Source organism: Saccoglossus kowalevskii, chromosome 10 (assembly GCF_978046115.1).
Source record: "Saccoglossus kowalevskii chromosome 10, keSacKowa6.1, whole genome shotgun sequence".
Lineage (NCBI taxonomy): Eukaryota > Metazoa > Hemichordata > Enteropneusta > Harrimaniidae > Saccoglossus > Saccoglossus kowalevskii.
In genome coordinates, this window is record NC_140650.1 from 12,139,832 (window position 1) to 12,162,986 (window position 23,155).

Consider the following 23,155-nt stretch of genomic DNA (forward strand, 5'->3'; position numbering starts at 1 on the left):
TTCTCCAGAACGTATCACATCTTCTATTAGCATTCACCAGGTGCTCAGTTCAGGGCGTTCTCAGCGAGCATCGGCGTGGCATTCCTAGAACCAGCGTAGAACAAGCAGCAGCAATCCCAGATGCACGTTTCAGTGGCGTCTTTGCTGTACATATTTGCGTTATATAAAGAATATCCTAAACATCAAAATGGAGTATCTTACTTAATATCCATTCTGGAATATTCATTGTCTATTTCGGTGGCTAATGATCCTTCAAAACCCTGAAAGCAACGGGCCGATACAGCAGCAGTGCAGCGAGCGAAAATTTGTTATGCACAGTATCATGGCGCAGTAGTGATGTCATTCATGTGATATACCATGTAATATCCACTTGGGGTAATAAATTATGTAACATTCATTGTTATCACATCTCACTGTTATACATGTTTTGATTGGATGGGAACCAATGTCACATGACATTGAATAAACTGGATATTACATACATATTCGATATAGCAGACAAAGTATCAAGAGGCATCAATGTCAACATGCTTGAAGGTGCCTGAAATAATGGACCAACCGTTTTACTATTGCCAGAATCAGAGTGGCCAATGTCTGTTCTTAAAGGTCAGTGAAAACTGTGCTATTGACTGAAGAATCCTAGGAGGGCATTGATTACTCAAAAGGGAGAACGTTGATGCGAGTGGCAGCATATGTGTTCAGATTCAGTACAAACTTGAAAGCCAAATGTGTAATGAAAGATGGTTCGCTATAAGTATTCATGTGTTCAGTTTAAGATGCGATTGTATCATATCGTGATGGGAAAGTGTCTCTCTGTCTGTTGCTATGCGCCCCCTGGACCACAAACTTATGTAGGCCGCCATTTTGTTTATCAATTACCTTGGACCCCATCCCACTTCATCTGATAGTTCAAACTAATCTGATTACTAGTTGCTGCGAGTGAAACTTAATTTCTGAACACCACAAATAATGAAACAGATTAAAACACGATAGCTGTTGCTTTGCAAATCATAGATAATGCAGTTTATAGAAATAATTGCCATCTATATGGTACTATATAGTGTGAGATTTCTAGTTTATACATTAAAGATGATTGTTATTGATTTTCTGATGAACATGGAATTTAAGAATTTAAAGACATTTGTTCAACAATTATTGAGCCAATATAAGTAATAGTGTAATATATTCAGTTGTGTTATACTTGTAATTTTCAGAGTTTTTAAAATGATATTCGCTCATAAACTTTGGGTGTGAATTATTGTTGAACACTGTGCATATTGCTGAGGTGATCACCAAACTGTTAGCATAGTTAATCTAGCTGGTTTACTAGTTTAGTGATGCACAATTAGAAATGTTCATGTTTTGGTTTTCATAGTCGAATTTAGAGTATACAGTCTTATATTACAGGATTTGTTGACCTGTGACGATATTCAATGCTGCTAACTTGTAATAATGAACAGAAGCTGCTAACCTGTTGCATGACTCTGATGCTAACTAGAAACTTCAAACCTGTTATCATATTCGAGTGAGTTAAAATTAATGAGACAATTTACAAATACAAATAATACTGCATAAAGGTGGAATGAGTTAGTAATGTACTGTTTACTGAAAATAGTTTTTTTTGTTTTTGTTTATTTTTGTTTCAGAATTGAATATTTATCACTAAATGATCTCTAATACATTAAGGCAAGGTGTAATTTGTTCTTATCCTTCAGTCTACTTGTCACAGAGTGGATGCAATAAAGTGTATCTTTTCACTTCAACTCCAACATTAACACTGTTCTCCAAGCTACCCGTTCTGTCCATTGCCAGGCTAAGAAATATAAACAAAAGCAATGGTTTTGATGACTAATTTGTCCTACTGCCACTCGTTGTGCTATAAGAAAATTAGCTTTCCATTTTGAAAACGGCCAAACATGTACGAACACCAGCATGGCAATATTTTGATTGACCAATCAACGAGTATAAGACTGCTCCGTGGCAGAGAGATTTCATTGTTGAGCTGCATGATTAGGGCCGAATTTGACCAAAACTTCACCTATATCAAAATGGTGTTTGTGTATCGTGTGTTTTACTTGATGTTGGAAAGTTTAGGTCTTTTTTAACTTATTACAATCAGGAAACCCTGACGTGTTTCATATCTACATAATTTGTTAATGTTAGGTTTACAGACAAATATATTGCATGAATTAACTTTGTAGTAACTTTCAAAAAAACATTTCCAATGCATTACGTTGTGCAAATGGAATCCATAAGCACATTTCAAACACTGTGTATAGACATCTTAAAACAAAATTTACAAAAGTCATAAAAGGATAAAATTCATTTTATTTTCACGTTGGTCTTTTATAATGTAAACAAAACAATACAAAACAAAATCTGTTAGGTAAGCTAGTGAGTCAATTTGTCTGCTTTTATCAAGATTTCTTGTGGAACTTTCTCTTCTTTTTGTTTGATTTGCTTGGCTTGCGTCTGTGTTTACATGGTGTGTTGTCTGTTGTATATACCCCTGTGCTTTCAATACTATCTTTTCTACAGTTGACATTATCAGCTGACGTTTTAAAACTCTCATCAATCACTGTTGTATCACTTGATCCAGCTGTATCGCTTGCAAGTGAATTGTGTTTTCTGGAAATAATGAGAAAGGTTGAATTTATTTGAAAAGATGTTCATTTTTCACTTGAATCTTTGCATCGCACGTTGTTTGTTTGTTTGTTTGTTTGTTGGTTGGTTGGTGGGGAACGGTTTGTATTTGGGTGCGTTGACGTGTCTCCCACAGGAGATTATTTCTCTATTTAAGATATTAAGCATCAATTTGGATTATATTGCATTGTACCATGCCTGGACATCCATGGTATTGGATCTATTATAAATTTATATTGGATGGTGTGAATAATCATGAATTGTGGGAATTATGTTCTAAAATGTTCAATTTAATGATTTTTAGTACTAAGTTCTAAATGTACGACCATCTTTTGCAGCACTTGATAATATATAATTATAATTTGGTTAAGTGAAAAAAGAGAACATCCAAGGCCAAAACTTCATGAATAAACACACATTTACTTAGACATTGGAGTATATTTTATTCCATACCACACTATTACTCGACATGATGACTCTGAAGTATCCTTAGTGACCCGCCTACTGGTAAACTTTGATGGCACAGTTTGAAGTCTCAGCATTCTAGATACAAATCTTTTTCATCTTATTGTGTGTTTGAATTTCATTTGTCAACGCTTAGAATAGTGTCTCTCATAATATTTCCAAGACTCCAATAAAACAATGGAATGACTTCAGAGTGCAACTGTAAATCAAACTTCATAAAAATCTGAAGTAATCAGTCATTGACAAAATAAGTGTGTAAGTTATATATTAGATCAAGTTGCGTAATGTTTAAATTGTGACAACAGTCCGTCTGATTTAGCATGTATTGGTAAAGTATGAATGTAATATGTCAAGATTTGTTTGAGATGTGGCTCTGGGACAGCATTTTTGAAAATCAAACTGCAGCTAACCATTTTGAATTCGTTCAAAACAAATAACGTGCATCGAGGTCCTATTATATGCTTTGTATGTACTCAATTTGATCCAACTGTGTGCAAATGCCACCAATCACTTTCCGTTATGGCTGAAATTCCTGATTTTGATATATCTAGCATTCAGTCATATTGAATCGAATCATTATGATGTATTGTGAAGTTTTAACATGAGATCAGTATTTTCAAAGAAATCAATAGAATGTAAATAAAACAAATTTCATTCTAGTTGTATTCTGTGAGTGGCCATACCTTTTCCTGTTACCTTTACCACCAGGTTTGGCAGCAGTTCGTTGGGGACATTCTCGTCTTTTATGTGTGAGGTCACCACAGATATGACAACCGAGTGACGACCTATCACTTATACATCTATGCTTCACCAATTCACATCGATTGCACGTACTGCAATGTTCACGACCTGCAGATAGGAAACAACTCTCAAAATAATGATCTTAATATTCAAAACTCGAATGAATGAGTGAGGCCACTAACAAATCTACTGCTATGAATGTATCGATCATTGTATTCTTAAGACATTTTTACAGCATGGTATAATATTAATATTTGATTCTGCATACCTAGATATCTCAAGTACTTATACTGGCATTACTTTGTGCAAGATGACAACACACATGTCACTACAGGTGGTGAACTCGTCAATGCAATATATGGATCAATACACTCACCTGGCTTAACACAATGGTTGCAAAGTTCACAGTGATGATATCTTCTACCATCCTTGGATGTACATTTATTACATTTTTCACAATGTACATTCTCCGAAGATATGTACCTGTCACATACATCACAAAACCTGCACATGTGAAATAGAACAAGTCATTGTTAATGACGTAACCGTTGGAATTAGGGGAAATATTTTTTATGCCAAAAATAAAGTTACCGACCAAAAGCATAGTTAGTTGGCTGGTCTAGTATCAACAGAAATTAGATGTATTAAATTACTCTTCCAAAATTGAAATATATGATCAGAAATAAACAAGATTTTCTATTCATGCATTTTTTGTATTCAAACTGAATTGCCTTTGTCCAGGCTCATGTACAGAGATAATATAATAGTAGTATGGTCAAAAAGCAAGATTGCAGGCAGTCAACCATCTTTGATCCAATTGTGAAACTATTGTCATGAACATGTATCCTAACGTGTATAATTTGAAGTGGAAAAACCAATGTCAATGATACATTTTGAAAAAAAACAAGATGGGTGGTCATTTTGGAATTGAACTTGAAACGAATCATCATGGACATATATTTGCACATGTATAATGTTTGTATCAAATTTGAACATTATGAAACAAACTTGCATGGACATGTAGCAATATGTATGATGCATGTGCCAAATATTAATGACAATGGTCCATAAGCCTTGCAGATATACCGTACTTATCCAGGTAAGAGCCCATGCCCAGGTAAACACCCACCCCCCACCACAATTACAGGAGCATATTACGCTTCATTTTTGATGAAATTAATAAATTCCTCTTTCTCCCAGGGGGGTACACACATTTTATCCCAAGTCAAACTTTCTATGGTGACTCATTTGAAATCTCATTTAACCAAGGATGCAAAGTTGCATACTATGTTGTACTTGAGTATTACATTACAACTTACCTAATTTCATTTGAGTGCAAGTAACTACAAGTTAATTTAAGTTGGGTAACCATTGCTACGAATTTATTGGACTTGAGCTGTAACATGTACAAGTAAATTCCAATGAGGCTAAAGTAACTACAAGTAAATTCTAATGGGGCTAAAGTAACTACAAGTAAATTCCAATGGGGCTAAAGTAACTACAAGTAAATTCCATTAGGGCTAAAGTAACTACAAGTAAATTCTAATACGGCTTAGGTAACTACAAATAAATTCTAATAGGGCTGTTTATAACTACAAGTAAATTCAACTCTGCTAGTGGGAATTACAATTAATTTCAACTAGGGTGACTGTTGAAGATAACTATTTTTGACTTGGGTCCACATACTGTCATCAGACTATGTAGTCTGGTTACCTTTATGAGAACAAGTACTCTTCTGTGGACAACAAAATCTATAAGTCTAATAATCTTCTAGTATTATATTATTAATCTGTAAGAATACATATAACAAAGCAATATGACATCAATACATATATTTTGAATTCATAACATATGCATGTACAATATATGTATGCATGATATAAGTTATATTGGTAATACCCCCAACCCCTGGGGCCCATTTATTTTAACTAGTACTATAAAATAACTACTAAGTGTACATATTTTTCCTTTACTACTAACTACTAGGTAACTACTACTAAATGTCATCTGTGTTTATCGTCCACGACTTGCCCTTCCCCTTCCTCTTCCAACTGAAGAACTTCTTCTGGTTTGTTGCCTTCCTTGTTGCCCTTCTCCATTAACCCTCCTGTCCCACAGCCATCTAGCATGGGCCTGATCATCTTGCACAGTCTGGGTCTCTTTCGTTGATTTTGTGGAGCTGCATGTGGCTTCATGATGATATGGGAGAAAACAGTCACGGCAAAGGTTGATGTTGCACATACTGCACTTATTGACACTGTAAACGTAGTGCCCCTTAGCTGTCTTCCTGCCAAGTTTAATACACATCCTGCATGAAGCACCTCTTCCATCCCCTCTCACCAAATGATGGTTATTATATGTGCTGATGATTGGATCGGATGTTGTCAATCTTTGCTTTCTTGATGTGAACCCTCCAATTAAGGCACATGCAACATCGACTTGGAACATCTTGTGGGATTTCTTATCATCTACCAACTCTTGAAACAGGATCCAACTGTTGCACAATGCGGTGTCCAACAGGTAAAAGAACACATACTTCCACCATTTATGTGCTTGTCTTTGAGATGAATAATATGACCTTATCTGGTTGGCACGATCAACCCCTCCCATGTGCTTATTGTATTGAGAAACAACATCAGGGGCTGGAAGGCTGTGAATCGTCTTTCGACGGGTAGTAGAATTCAGTATAAACCGACTTATTCTTTCGTTGTTTTCCCGAAATCCTTCACTGCAGTTTGATAACAGATTCAAAAGGTTGGAATCTTTATATGTCACCACAACCAAACTGCCCTTCTGACGAGCTGCAAATTGTCCTCGGCATAAATCTTTAATCTTGGCACTTTCAGGGTTTCTGCGTGGGTTTGATCTGAGGGCATTAGGAAATCCCTTACGATCTTGTCTTATGCTCCCAATAACATATGTGTGGTGATAATCTAACAACCTGTCTGCCATCTGGATGCTAGTATAGAAACTGTCAGTGTATACGACATGATGTAAGCCACTAAAAGGACTAATCAAATTGTCACATATTGCTGTGGTTCTAGAGACATCCCTCATGTCTTCTTCATGGCTTCCAGTTGTAGTCATAAATTTAAGGTTTGCAACATAATTGGAATGGCTGTCTGCTAACACATACACTTTAAAGCCTTTAGCTCTTGGTTTTCCTTGAATAAAGACGGTTGGAATACCGTTGAACTTCCCTTTGTATCCAATTATTGCCTCATCTATAGCTAGTTCTCTGTGAAGATTGTAGCACAATTTTGAGAGAGACATAATGGTTTCTACTATTGGTGCAACCTTGTAGAGTGGTTGCCGACGTCTTTCTCTTGCCCTTTCATCTGGATCCCGAATATTGGATGGGTCATATCTTGCATCGTTGCAATGAAAGTACTGCAATATCTTCTGGAAACTACCTCGGCTCATGACTGAAGCAATTTTTTCATTTCTCAGTGCAGCATTACTGGACCAATAGTCTGAAGTGCTACTTTTGGGATCAACACCCATTAAAATTATTATACCAAGAAAGGCTGACATCTCTTCATCAGTTTCTATTTTTAACCAATACTTGTCAGCACCTTTTCTGTGTTTTACCCATTTGGCATATGCATTGGTCTCTTTTCTAAGTCTTGTCACTAATAAGGGAGGAAATATTTTCTGAAAGGCGCTGAGAGGTGTAGGTATGTCCTCAGCCTTTAAATTAGCACCTGGGTTTTCGCCAGAAAAGTCTTCTACACTGTGTCTATGGAGCAAAGGACTCCACCCATCATCATCCATGGGTATGTCTTCATAGGCGTCACTATCATCATCTTCAATGTGAAATGTAGGTTCAACATAGTCTAGATTTCTGTTCCATGTTGTTTCAATTCTTATTTGCCTATCAAGACTAGGAATAGGTCTGTGGTATTCCATATCAGGCTCATCATTTTCCTCACCTGAAGAGGTGTCCATCCCACTATCTAGATTAGGGGGAGTTGGAATGACATTGTGAGGAAGGTCTAGGTCACTGTAGATATCACTTTCTTCATCAGCATCACCTCCACCTTCAATTTGGCCATTCCCAGGTAAATTTTCATCTTCACCTTGTAGATTTTCATCACCACCATCAACAAGCACATTCCCATCCCCATTGCCACCATCAATTTGAACATTCTCAGGTTGATTTTTTTCAACATCATCATCATTGATTTCTCCTTCCTCAAGCACACTGCCATCACCACCACCACCACCCTCATCTTTATCTTTAATCTGTCCATCCTCACGCTTATTGTCATCTCCACCTTTTTCCAGTACATGTTTCAACCCACTATCCATCTGTCCAGCATTCCCAGGTACATTTTCATGCTCTCCTTCAATTTCTCCAAAAATCTTGGGTACATTTTCGTTAGAACTAAGACGGTCAGTGCTGCTACTCGAGTGATGGGTTCTTTTTTTTTTATGGCGCTTTGACTTTTTTCTATGCTTGCTGCTGTTATCCTCATCACTGTCGCTAGTATTGCCACCATGTCTTCTTTCTGACTTTCTGTGGTGTTTACTAAGCTTTCTACGTTTAGTACTAGTACTAGCAGTAACTGGAGGATGGGAACTATCAGGGACATAACTGTCACTATTTGTGTGCATGGGTGTAGGTAAAGATTTGTCAGATCCTACCTTATTAGACTTATGTTCAGGTGCACTGGGCAGAAACACTTTCTTTCTCACTCTACCAGATCTGTTGCTTGATATCTCTGTAACAAGATCATGTTCTTGGTCAGTAATTTTCAAAGAAGCCACCTCTCTCAAAGTCATTTCATGCAAGGGCTGTAGGACCAGTGGAATCGTCTGCAAAGACAGTAATAATGAAGATATATTAGCCCATATTTCCAAATAGAATTAGCTTTAGTCAAAACAATTCAAATATTTACTCTGATTTACAGTGCTGTGGAGCAAAGTCAAGCCCCCTTTCATGATCACCCTAGTTATATAATCGTTGTGTACAATTGGTTTATTTGCAGTGCAAATAGTTAAGCCCAAAGGAAGTAGAGGTACTTTGTCAGGGTCAATCTATTGTTTGCAATGCCCAACAAAGTAACATTTATGGCAAATCAAGTTCAAATTATTTGTATTTGCAGACACTCAAATCTAACTCTGTTAGATTTTATAACTACTCAAGTTGAATTTATTTGTAGCAGAGTCCACCTAACTCTAATTCTGTTCAATGCAAGCTCACTTGAGTTGAATTCATTTGTAGCTAAGCCCACTCAAGTTTAATTCATTTATAGCAGAGTCCACCTAACTCTAATTCTGTTCAATGCAAGCTCACTTGAGTTGAATTCATTTGTAGCTAAGCCCACTCAAGTTTAATTCATTTGTAGCAGAGTCCACCTAACTCTAATTTTGTTGAATTCAAGCGCACTTAAGTTGAATTTATATGTAGCTTAGACTACTCAAGTTCAATTCATTAAGAGTTACAACAACTCAGATTGTACTTACTTGTTTTTCCCATGATTCAAGTTGAATTCACTAAGTTTCACAATGCTGGAAAAGTTTTTGCTTGGAGCACCAAAAAGCTGTGTATACAAGTCAGTTTCTAGAAGCTAACAATGCACTACACTGTATATTTATGCTAAGTATGTTTGCTTTTTGGACTGCCTAAAAGTTTGACATAAAACATTGACTTACCCCCTGGGGAGGGTCAGATGTGCTTTCCATACAAAGTTTGACTTGGGATAAAAGAGAATAGATTTATGGTTGCCATAGTAAGTTAGACTTCGGATATGATGTCTGTCAGAGGGACAGACAAATGATGCACCATAGTAAGTAAGACTTAGGAGAAAGAGGATTAAGGAAGCTATCAAAATCAAGAAGTGGGGCAAGATCAGCAGAACAACACTCCGGTCCACAACTAGCATGTCGCCAGATCAGCAGCACAGGCGTGTGGCTATGAAATCCTCCCCCATCCCCTTACTCTCCTGACCTTGCACCCTCTGACTTTCATCCCTTCTCAGCCATGAAGTTGTTTTTGAAAGGAAAGATTTATACGCATTGTATACGTCGCTGTAATTCCCATATCAAACAGATGCAGTGTAACGACCTCCACCCTTTAAACAACCCATGTCTACTCAGCGAAATTTCTTCCCCAATTTCTAGTTCTGGTTCCCACAACTCTGGATTTATAGTAATGAATCCCTGTACATATTATTTTTCCACTCCAACAAACAATGTATTTTACAGAGGTTGTGTTTGTCTCTATGAGTCCCATATCGAACAGGATGTGACATGATCACCATCACCCTTCAAATATTCACTGAGTTTTGAATTTTGCTATTTTTCGCAGATAAGTATAAGTCATTCAATTAAATCCAGGTAAACATGTATAATGAAAATTAAAACCTAGGAAATATGCTAACAAGCAGCCTATCGTCTGAGATAGCTCCACTGTTAGCAATGCACATTTCAATTAAAGAACTGAAGACATCATTAGAAAATGAACAATATGTATAGTATCAAAGAAATCGGACTTACAGTTTTTAACAAGAAGTCAAAAATATCACTTTTTACCAAAAATGACAAAAATATTCACCAAAATTAGAGAATTGAAGATATCATCACAAAATGAACAAATCTGAGAAAGGTCTACATGTAGTATCTATATATGTAATATCAAAGCAATTGAACTATTGGTTTTTAACAAAAAGTCGAAAATATCACTTTTTACCAAAAATTACAAAAATATTCACCAAAATTAGAGAATTGAAGATATCATCACAAAATGAACAATCTGAGAGAGGTCCACATGTAGTACCTATATATGTAGTATCAAAGCAATTGGACTTGCGGTTTTTAACAAGAAGTCGAAAATATCACTTTTTACCAAAAATGGCAAAAATATTCACCAAAATTAGAAAATTGAAGATATCAATACAAAGTGAACAAATCTGAGAGAGATCTACCCAAGGTACATATACACCAAGTATCAAAGCATTCAGGCTTTCTTTTTCAAGAAGAAGTCGAAAAAATAAAACATTGACAAGGACGACGGACGGACGAAGACGGACAATCATTCATATGATAAGCTCCGCTCGACAAAGTCGACAGCGATGCTAAAAATCACCCCCCCCCCCCTTTTCATACAGACTGCTCAAAATTTAAATCCCTTTCTGACCGCACATGTATGTGTTGCATCCGGTTAGTTATGCATATACAGTTTCCAAATAGATAAAATGCTATTTACAGGTAATGGTGATTTTGTGTGTTAAGTTCAATAAATCACTTTGTTCAAATGTCTTAAGGTAGAGATGCAGTTTACCTGACAGGTATTTTAATTGGTTAATTAGGAAACCAAGATGACTTCCCTTGTCCACAAAACTATATATTTTCGGAAAGCTTATTGTATGAATTTTAAAGTTTTGTTAGTATTTTATATCATCACGAAATGAACAATCTGAGAGAGGTCCACATGTAGTACCTATATATGTAATATCATAGCAATTGGACTTGCGGTTTTCAACAAGAAGTCGAAAATAACACATTTTACCAAAAATGACAAAAATATTCACCAAAATTAGAGAATTAAAGATATCATTACAAAATGAACAAATCTGAGAGAGGTCCACATGTAGTACCTATATATGTAATATCAAAGCAATTGGACTTGCGGTTTTTAACAAGAAGTTGAAAATAACACTTTTTACCAAAAATGACAAAAATATTCACCAAAATTAGAGAATTAAAGATATCATTACACAAAATGAACAAATCTGAGAGAGGTCCACATGTAGTACCTATATATGTAATATCAAAGCAATTGGACTTGCGGTTTTTAACAAGAAGTTGAAAATATCACTTTTTACCAAAAATGACAAAAATATTCACCAAAATTAGAGAATTAAAGATATCATTACAAAATGAACAAATCTGAGAGAGGTCCACATGTAGTACCTATATATGTAATATCAAAGCAATTGCACTTGCGGTTTTTAACAAGAAGTCGAAAATATCACTTTTTACTAAAAATGACAAAAATATTCACCAAAATTAGAGAATTAAAGATATCATTACAAAATGAACAAATCTGAGAGAGGTCCACATGTAGTACCTATATATGTAGTATCAAAGCAATTGCACTTGCGGTTTTTAACAAGAAGTCGAAAATATCACTTTTTACCAAAAATGACAAAAATATTCACCAAAATTAGAGAATTGAAGATATCAACATGAAATGAACAAACCTAAGAGAGGTCTACCCAAGGTACATATACACCAAGTATCAAAGCATTCAGGCTTGTAGTTTTCAAGAAGAAGTCGAAAAAGTAAAACATTGACACAGACGACGGAGACGGACAATCACTCATATGATAAGCTCCGCTCGACAAAGTCGACAGCGGAGCTAAAAATGAGGTGAATTAAATGACATTCAAAATTGGGAAATAGTCAAGTATGAGCATGAAGTCCCAAACTGAATTAACCTTTTCACTACCAGTTCCTTCTTTTTATCACAAATTCACAAAATAGTTGTGTTCATAATTTGCACTTTCCTTCAGAAGATTCCAACAAGAATAACCAATTTTTGTATAAAAACTGAAATGACTCAAATTTTGTCTATTGGCTCTAAAATTGGGATTCCTTTCCAGAAAATTTGAAGAATATAAGAAACAAAGTGCAGAAAAATTTGGGCAGGAACATCTGGTGATGAAAAGGTTAAATCTGATGTAGGAAAGAGCTTTGGTTATTTTTAATCCAAGGTTGATGGTTTATGGATTTTCTCAAGCACGATACTCCAATTTCAGGTAGACAGGCAGAGTAATGGCTGTGATACATGTGCATGTTCTACAGTAACAGTCACAAACCCATTCACCTAAGGTTATGATTTCGCAATTAGCATGTACATGTAGCATGTGTGTTTTTTAAACAAATATTGGTATATTTTAAATGTATTTACAAGTATGGTGTACTGAAACACAAACAAAGATGATTACAGTTGCCATCGTGAGGGCTCTGGTTTTTGTACAGTTCATGAGGAATCTTATCCAACCGATTCCTAAAATCACATTTTGAAGAATTCTTGCAGGATTACAACAATAGAACTTTTCATTGATTAAAACACCATAACCTTCAGTAAAAGTTAGCTTAAATATTCCAGGATTTTTAACTGATTTATATTTTTTTCAACTATTATTGCAAGGTGTTCTGCATATAAAACAAAGCAGTTACACAGACGTTCAACTTGTACATTACCTATAGCCATCTTCTTTAGGAAGTACAAATGTCTTCGGAGATAAATTTGTGAATAATCTGACCGGTGTTCCCTTGTTTTTTTTGCCACATTGAAATAAAGCGTGGTTATCATAACCAACCTGCGATAATAAATAAAACAAAGTTTCAGATTATTCCATAAAAACATTAGAAATACTTCCATATTTACTCTATTAGAAGCGCATCTCCAGTAAAAGTGCATGTAAATACAAATTGCATTAACTGTATACTGGATCATTCAAATATTACTTATTTTTATTATAGGTGTGCCTCTGTTATTCATATGCATAGAGAAATGGTTGTTGAATTTAGACAGTGGAGTAATCACATATTGGTATAGACTCCTACTGTGTAATATGGTATATATTTAATATAATTATTAGATTGTGATATGTAGGCTACTATTGTGTAATATGGTATAGAATTACCACAAGAATTGGCAGAGCCATCTTGATGCTGGGAAAATAAGAGTATTTAAAGGTGTGTTTTGGAGCAATGGATTGGCGAACAGGCAGAAAAGCAAAGAAAGCTGAGGAAGAACTCCTGTGTCTGTGCGAGTAAATAATTGTAGATTTTATATTAGATGTATTAAACATGATGCAACTACAGGTAGAAACTTGTTTAACTGAAGTTGTTTAACAGCCATGTTCGTTTCACCTCGATCAATACAGTATTACCCACGATGCACTATTCCCATAAGCGTGGGTATGTGGAAAATCATAGCCCAGCGTACTGCAGTCAAGAACAAGCTAAGAAATTATGTGTCAAGACCAACCCGATTTGCCATCGATTTCCAGGTTCGGGTGCATTTCATATAATATATATAATGAAAATGGCAATTTAAAACTTTGCTTGCAGATTTCCCGGGGCAGATTAACTTAATACTACAGTTCGATAAGTTTACAAACACCACGGCCAGTCACACAAAATCCATCAAAAGGGAACGGCAAGTCGTATAATGTCAAAACAGTACCATGACTTCACAACTTTCGAAATACAGCCCATAGAACACAAAGCCTAAACTATCAGAAATTCGTAACACATAATTCAAATGATTGTATAACATTCCATGCCCAGATCGATCCCCTTGGTACCACCTCATTGCCTCGGTCACATGGTTTGTAACGTAAGGGAAAATCTTGAGGTCATGGGGCTTCCCCTGACCTAGATTTCTTCCTCTGTCTTTGGCTGAATCACAGATTAATGCCTACAGTTCAAAATAGTCATTTTGACTGACCGGAGTCTATAGTGGGTAATTGAACGTAGTGAATTTAATATAATTATGAGGTTGTGAAATAAAAGCTGCTGCTGTGTATATATGGTATAGAATTAACATAATAATGAGGTTATGAAGTATAGCTATTAGTGAGTAATATGGTACATGTATATAATTATAATTAACATAATTAGATTGTGATATATAGGCTACTACAGAGTGATATGGTATATAATTACTATATAATTACGAGGCTGTGATATATAGGCTACTACTGTGTAATATAGTATAGAATTAATTTATTTGCAAGGTTGTGTTATAGCCTTCTACTATTGTGAAATATAAAGATACCACTGCTTAATATGGTATATAATTATGAGGTTGTTGCATACCTTATAATCAGACATATGAAATGAAGGTAGCCACTTGACAATACGAAATTCTAGGAAATAGGGAAAAGTCCAAATAACTGGCAGATCTTGGAAACGACACACATCTGAAAGTAAACAAAGGAATCCAATTTATAATATAATTTGATAAATTAGTCGTGAAGAAGAACTTTGAAAAACACTGATTTCAACATTTAAAAATAAAATCACACCTGTTTTATCCTTGTGCCAAAGCATCATGATTCTCTTTATGGTGAAGGCTAAAACTTCCACTAGTCCCCCAAATGGGGGATCTGTCACCACGACAACCCCATCCCCACCATTGCGATGGAGGAAATCTTGAAAATATTTCTCGCTTTCGTCTCCATCAAAAAAATGATGGTTGAACATATTGTATCGGCAGTAGTTGTTTGGAGGGTAGAACTGATACTGTAGAAAAAAAAAATATTTTTCAGTAACTATTTAATTTTTTTTTCGGTAGATGACTTACAAATGTTAACAAGCAGCCTGTCGGCTGAGATAGCTCCGCTGTTAGCAATGCACATGGCAATTAAAGAACAGAAGATATCATTAGAAAATGAACAAATCTGAGAGAGGTCCACATGTAGTACCTATATGTATAATATCAAAGCAATTGGACTTGCAGTTTTCAACAAGAAGTCAAAAATATCAGTTTTTATCAAAAATGACCAAAATATTCACCAAAATTAGAAAATTAAAGATATCATTACAAAATGAACAAATCTGAGAGAGGTCCACATGTAGTACCTATATATGTAATATCAAAGCATTTGGACTTGCGGTTTTCAACAAGAAGTCGAAAATATCACTTTTTACCAAAAATTACAAAAATATTCACCAAAATTAGAGAATTGAATATATCATTATGAAATGAACAAATCTGAGAGAGGTCCACATGTAGTACCTATATATGTAATATCAAAGCAATTGGACTAGCAGTTTTCAACAAGAAGTCGAAAATATCACTTTTTACCAAAAATGACAACAATATTCACCAAAATTAGAGAATTAAAGATATCATTACAAAATGAACAAATCTAAGAGAGGACCACATATAGTACCTATATATGTAATATCAAAGCAATTGGACTTGCGGTTTTTAACAAGAAGTTGAAAATATCACTTTTTACCAAAATGACAAAAATATTCACCAAAATTAGAGAATTAAAGATATCATTACAAAATGAACAAATCTGAGAGAGTTTCACATGTAGTACCTATATAGGTAATATCAAAGCAATTGGACTTGCGGTTTTTAACAAGAAGTTGAAAATATCACTTTTTACCAAAAATGACAAAAATATTCACCAAAATTAAAGAATTGAATATATCATAATGAAATGAACAAATCTGAGAGAGGTCCACATGTAGTACCTATATATGTAATATCATAGCAATTAAACTTGCGGTTTTCAACAAGAAGTCGAAAATATCACTTTTTACCAAAAATATTCACCAAAATTAGAGAATTAAAGATATCATTACAAAATGAACAAATCTGAGAGAGGACCACATGTAGTACCTATATATGTAATATCAAAGCAATTGGACTTGCGGTTTTTAACAAGAAGTTGAAAATATCACTTTTTACCAAAAATGACAAAAATATTCACCAAAATTAGAGAATTGAAGATATCATAATGAAATGAACAAATCTGAGAGAGGTCTACCCAAGGTACATATACACCAAGTATCAAAGCATTCAGGCTTGTAGTTTTCAAGAAGAAGTTGAAAAAGTAAAACATTGACACGGACGACGACGGACAATCACTCATATGATAAGCTCCGCTCGACAAAGTCGACAGCCGAGCTAAAAATATTGCAATAACAGTATGGAATTATATCAAAAACACTTACGTATCTGTGATCAATATCAAGCAAGAGACTGTCAAGTTTCTTTTGCTCAGAACTCATAATGACTTCATGTAATCTACAGGAATGAAATGCATAAAATTAAAACAATTGCACTTTTAATTTCATTTAAATTAAGTTTAATCTGAAAATTACTTGTTTAAATAAAACGCATGTAACTCAAGACTGTTAATTTCAACTTACCTAGGGGTTCCAATGCACACAACTCTATCAAATCCCAATGTCTGGATAGTTTTTAAGAGAAATTCAACAGTTTTCTCATTGTACAGGTATTGCTGAGGAAAAAAACAAAATTATACTTGAAGACAGTTATCCGTAAAGTGGTCAACACAGATACTCACATGGTGAAAAAACATAATGCTGTAAACACTGCAGCCGAGACTATAACCCATGCACTCTTCCAGGTTTTCAAGATTTCTATGGTATCACATAATACAATGGTAAATAAGAACGCTATTGACTGTAAATTTGACTTCTTGATTGAAAATGCTGAATGTGTGAATATATTTGCATGGCTACTAAGGAATGATCCTTAGTATTTGAACAATGCTGGATAAATCCAGTCATGAATTGTAATGAAACTAATTTGAATAATTATAACTGCCATATTCCTTACAAATTTAATTTGTTCATGAGAAAAACTTGTACATTCAATAGTAAAAACATAAAAATTTAAATTACTTTTGTGATCAAATATCAGCAAGTTATGCATTCTCGTTGTTGTATCTAGTAGCTTTTTGAATAGTGTCGTAAACTAGAGGGGAACCTAACAACGGTACAAGTCAAGAAACTACTGTGCATCGCAGATCAACCTCAATGGCAATTGCTCCACATTGATTTTGAATTTACGAATCATCAGTTGTAAAATCCTGCTTGCAATGTGATGACTTGATGACACCTTAAAATGTTGAATAGCTGATATCGACGATAGTACCGATATGTGGAAACGTATTTTACCGCATTAGTCTTTTTATTCTCCAATGGTGCCATGACAAAGCTTGGTTTCAGCAGCTGTTCATTGGAAATATTTGTCGTCATTCGATGATTCCCATGTGACTTAGTTTCTTTGGGTGAGAGAAGTAAATTACAGTGGTGACAATACGAACGTTTGGACGGTTTCTCTCTCAATGCGCTTTGATATCTGAAAATTATACAGATGTGAATACTGATTATATATTAAATAATAAAGCCAAAACTAACATTATATTATTATAGACTAAATAATATCTGTCATTCTTTTGTTTGTATTTTCCATGGTTTCAATGGTTCTGGTTCCCTTTGTAGCCAGCCTCTATCAAATAATAAAGATTATGAATTAGTGTTCTACTCATCTGCTGATTTTTATTCCAATGTTGCTATTTAACAATCTATCCAATTTTGTTACCATGCATTATCTGACTGGACATGGGCGGCTTTTAAATTTGGTTGACTCATGAATATTAATTATTGCTAATATTATTTTATGTATGAAATAACTTTAAACTTGAAATAAATTCAGTTGAAAATGATGTTTATATCCTCTTCAATATAAACCTCATAGATTTCATACACAATCTACTTACCTTTTGTAATACTCGTTATGTGTGTACTCCGGTTGCTTTGACCTATTGAACTCGTGTCTCGCTTGTTTCCTCGCATCAGAGATTTTTTCGTCTTCATGCTGAAAGAAATCACAGTCTTTCCTATCTCTGCAAGCTGAGCAAGCAAAGAATCTTTTGTCTGATTTCTGACCTTGGAAATATCTTTCAAACAACAATGTGGGACCTAGAATGCAAACAAAAAATTGCGACTTTAATGTTGAAGCTGAGATCAAATCTGAAGTGAAATGCCTGAAGACACTATAATTTGGGTGTTTTGTATGGAATTTAATTTTTACTGATTTTTGATGAGTTAAATGTAAAATATGGGAAAAAAAAGTATATTCACTGGATGAATCATTTCTTCAGCAAAAATTAATTCCAAGCTATAATAAATTCATTTGTTAAAAACCCATTATCGTCAGTTTTCTAATATTTCTATTTATATAGAATCCCATATTTTCTCTTAGGTTGATCAAGAGACACGATCAAGAGACAACCACCAGAGCAAGTTTGTCAAAAGCACTTTTATCACAATCCATATTATTGTACATAACCCCGAACGTAACACTGGTGATATGGATTTTATAACTGCCTTGTCTTACGTCACACTGCGGTGATGCAAGTTATGCATATAATAAATAGTATATACATGTACTTGCCATAAGAAACAATGGTAAAATGCCCTAAACAGACAAAACATGCTGTTTTTACTCAGTCATTTTGTACAGGGATTTTCTCCGAACAGACTTAGTATTCTTTTAGTGCGCCGAAATGTTCAAAGACAAAATATCCTGATCGAGATATATTTATCCTGCTCGTGATGTGCTTGTATGCTAATCGGGAAATGTATTCTGATCGGTATAAATACTCCGTTCAACCAGAAATTACGGTTGACTATGCGTCATAGGTGAAGGGATTTTCTGACCAATGCTTGGACGTATAACACTCAACCACCACACCCCACCCCACCCCACCCCACCCCAATCAACCCCCACCCCGACACACAAAATTCTGCCCGCGCGACAACGTCGTGGGCGGACGTGGCCCTGCGTACAGTGCTGTGTATACGGGGACGCGTTGGTTCATAGATGTTTCCGGTGGTGACATCTATAAACCAACGCGTCCCCGTACACACAGCACTGTACGCAGGGCGGACGTGATTTGAAACAGTAGTGGTGCAACTTTCCATACCGTGAGGGCAATGCGGTGCTTTGTCCAGTATTTTCTCATCGAGTATGACATCTACGCCCAAAGACGATCCACTGAACCCAGAATCGTCTGCATCCATTACAAATGACGCCAAAAGGACCAAAAGAACTTCAAGAATGAAACACAATTCAGCAAACAAGTACCACATGTGATATAACCTCTGACCTCAAAATATACACGCACACTGATGACGTTTATCACAAGATATGAACAAAAGAATTTTGTTGTTTCGACGAAGAGGGCATATGACAAGGAAAATTACGAAGCACAGTATATTTCACATTTTTTCACGGTTATAGGAGCGGAGGGGATTTGGGGTACGGAGAAAGTGTGCCACATATAGTAGAATGAGGAAGTGTTTTATTTTGTTTTGTTTTGTCTCAGAGGATGTTTTGTTGCTCCATAAAATCCTTTAATGCGTGTATTCGCAAGCATTGTGAATTGCAATGTACTACTAATGTTTTCAAAATTTCAACTTCATTGATGTTCATAACCAAAAACGAAATGTAATATTTTCTTTACGGTATCAATAAAGTTCTATTCTATTCTATTCTATTCTATTCTATTCTATTCTATTCTATTCTATTCTATTCTATTCTATTCTATTCTATTCTATTCTGTTCTATTCTATTCTATTCTATTCTATTCTATTCTATTCTATTCTATTCTATTCTATTCTATTCTATTCTATTCTATTCTATTCTATTCTATTTTCGACACAACAAATCACGGGTATTCGTTTCTGAAACTTCGAGGGTGTCGGCATTTCTGTAAAATATTGCTAGATCCATGTATGAGAATGTAAATGTCAAGTGCTATCTTAGACAAGGGTATTTCTGACTATTTTGGTTGTAATATTGGTGTGAGACAGAGCCGCGTTATTCTCTCTGTGTGCTTCTGACAAGACAAGACAAGACCTCGGCCCAAAGTCAGTTAATAACCAATACCTGCCGAATATTAAGTACTCCAACGATCAGAAATATGCAGATGATATAGTTATGTTTTCCGACTACATCGTCTAATTTATGTTTCTGATTTTGTAATGTTTCTGTAATGAATGGAATCTGAAACTGATAAATGGAAATACGTTGTATATAGAAAGGGACCACAACGCTAGAAATGAAAATTAAGTTCGATTAAAATAATCGTGATTCTAAACAATGAATAATTTAGCTATACAATCAAGAAAAGCAATGTTTTCACTAAATGGTCTTATATATAAAGTGGGGTCACTAAATTATAATGTATATTGTATTGCTTAATTGTTCAGTTTCCAATATATGAGGTTATATATATCACGGTTACTAAAACGTTTTTAGTAACCGTGTATATATATATACATGCATATGTGTGTAAGTTGATAGCGTTCAAATACCTCAACGCCATTTTTGTTAAAATATTGTCCCGGCGTATTAACCACAAAATACTTATATTAAGTTGCAAAACACTTATATTTACACACTTCATAAATAGGACACTTAACGTGGCTATAACTGATAAAATATATACTATGGGGGGGGGGTGTTTTAATGGAGTTGGCCATAAACGTCTGTACATATGTTTGAAAGCAAAGTTCGTTTAACGTGTGACATATATCTATCAACCGGACTGGTACACTGAATTTTGTTACCAGGATATATTTAAAATATATTACACATTCAAAAGTCAACTGGAGCCAGACAAATATTTACCGGTTATATGTAGCTCTGTATCACAACTAAATAATACGAACGCCAAACAAGTGTATAACTGTGGCCTTACTATAGAAACGCCCTCAGTACTAGTTAACGTTATCATATGGTGCATTCGTTTTTGTTTGTTTTTAATTATTTAAATGTACTGTTCAGTAGTTGCGCGGAGATTCATATCTGAAATCGTTGTATTAGTATATTGTACTGTACATTTTTAAAATACTTGAACAAAGTGAGTCCAATCATCGGTACATCCACACAACAATCTAAAACAGGCTTAGTATAAACGTCAAAAAACGAAAGCATCATATTATAACTTTTTAATCATAACTGAGGGCGTTTCCACTGTATATTATTTATTATATTTGCACACATTACTAGTATTAGGTTATATATTATTAGGTTTCAGTGACCGAATTTGTTGACCGCGATGTTTGAGTTTATTGCACACAAACAGACAACGAATCACAACTGTATTTTCTAACCAAAGGAGAGATACAATGCCTAACAACGGACATTATTTGCCAGAGTTTGACGTGTTTCTATTAGGACTACGATAATCGCCATATAAAAGGGCGGTGGTCTTTTCACATCGTGTGTTCGAAGTTCATGTATTTTACACACGTTGTATACGTCGCCATGAGTCTAGTATCGAACAAGACTCAGACCACTGACCTTTAAAACAAACAGGCGTAGACACTGCCGATGGTTTAGTGAAATATTAACACCTATATTGTTTAGTGTGATGGACCCCACGGTTGGGTACAGGAGCATAGAAGTTTATAATTAAAATTGTTTTCCATAAGAAACATGAGACCATCATACATGGCCTTATAAACAGCCTTTTACTTCATAGTGGGGTGGGTGGAGTAAAGCTGTGATTATTTTTATTACTTTCTGACCATCTAGTTTGCCATTTACCATGCCCATATAAACTAAAGCTCCAGCCAATGTCAGATTTGACTACTTGTTTCAAGCTATGGCACTTGGAAATGAGTGTTGTGACATGTGGCAAATGTCCAACAGTCTTGGTTAATAAGATTGGTTAAATTTCAACTAGAAACAGGTAAACCAGTATACCTGTATGTACGAAACCAGTGAATGTTATTCAAGCCAAAGAAACTGCATCTATTTAAATAAATACACATGGACAGAGAATATTTTCTTGGAGCACTAAATGTGACCTACTGTCTGTGATAAATATACCACACCAGCTACATAGTGCCCGACGAGGAGCTGGGTAGGTAGTGAAGAAAAACATTGACTGAAGCCTGGCAGAGGACTGAATTGTTGCCAACAGCAACAAACATACTGGGAAAGTCAAAGGCAGTGAAAAAACAAAAAAAAACACACAGGCATATAAATATAAACTTTCTAGGATCTTTATTGACTCCAAGTAATCCAGAGTAGAACGAGATGAATCAACGCTATACTCCGCCATCTTTATTTTAATATTAGATGCAACCATTATTCTGTAGGGGACAACGGGTCATATTTTGAGGGGAGTTAACACCCATGATTTTTAAAATGCCTTGATCAATAAGAGTCTAAGTTACAGGGAACATTATTTTGATGTTTCAGTGGACCAATAAATGCATTTGACAGGATATATGGCGGACTTGGAATTTGAACCCATCTGACCACGCCTAATCCGTACCATGTCAGGAACATAACATGCTCGCTCCGGTCGTATACACACAGTCGTTTAAAACAATTTTTTTCCCGCTTTATCCATTTGTCTGTGTTATCACTACTTATGCGACCCCGGCTTCAATTCGCTTCTCTGTCACAAAGGTTAAATATGCGACCGTCCATTAACACGCTATGTCGATGGTAAATACTATAAAATAAAATAAATCATCTTTAAAAGCTATAAAATAATATAAAATAGAAGGGAACTAAGTTGTTATCTCCCCTTTGCTGCATTGCTACATGATTGTACAAGTAAACAGTTATTAGAGCAGTGTTTACACATGTCAGCATACTGTCATATTTCATTATAGCTCTATGGTCTCAAACACAATTATTTAATTCTACAAAATGAGTTAAAACTTTTATTGTTATACTTTATTTAATACCTCATTCTGTGACACTTAT

The 23,155-nt window shown here is 35.1% G+C and overlaps 1 protein-coding gene across 1 annotated transcript; it reads right to left on the reverse strand.

Moving 5' to 3' along the window:
• Nucleotides 1–2,308: 2,308 nt before the first annotated feature.
• Nucleotides 2,309–19,529, reverse strand: LOC100377792 (rRNA N(6)-adenosine-methyltransferase ZCCHC4-like). Its single transcript, XM_085504260.1, has 11 exons — nt 19,350–19,529; nt 18,141–18,342; nt 17,536–17,719; nt 16,762–16,853; nt 16,564–16,636; nt 14,898–15,114; nt 14,689–14,792; nt 13,063–13,181; nt 4,226–4,353; nt 3,792–3,957; nt 2,309–2,628 (listed from the first exon to the last, which is right to left on the reverse strand). The coding sequence occupies exons 1-11, from the start codon at nt 19,513–19,515 to the stop codon at nt 2,418–2,420; spliced, it is 1,662 nt and encodes a 553-aa protein (XP_085360386.1). The 5' UTR covers nt 19,516–19,529; the 3' UTR covers nt 2,309–2,417.
• Between the last annotated feature and the right edge of the window lie 3,626 nt (nt 19,530–23,155).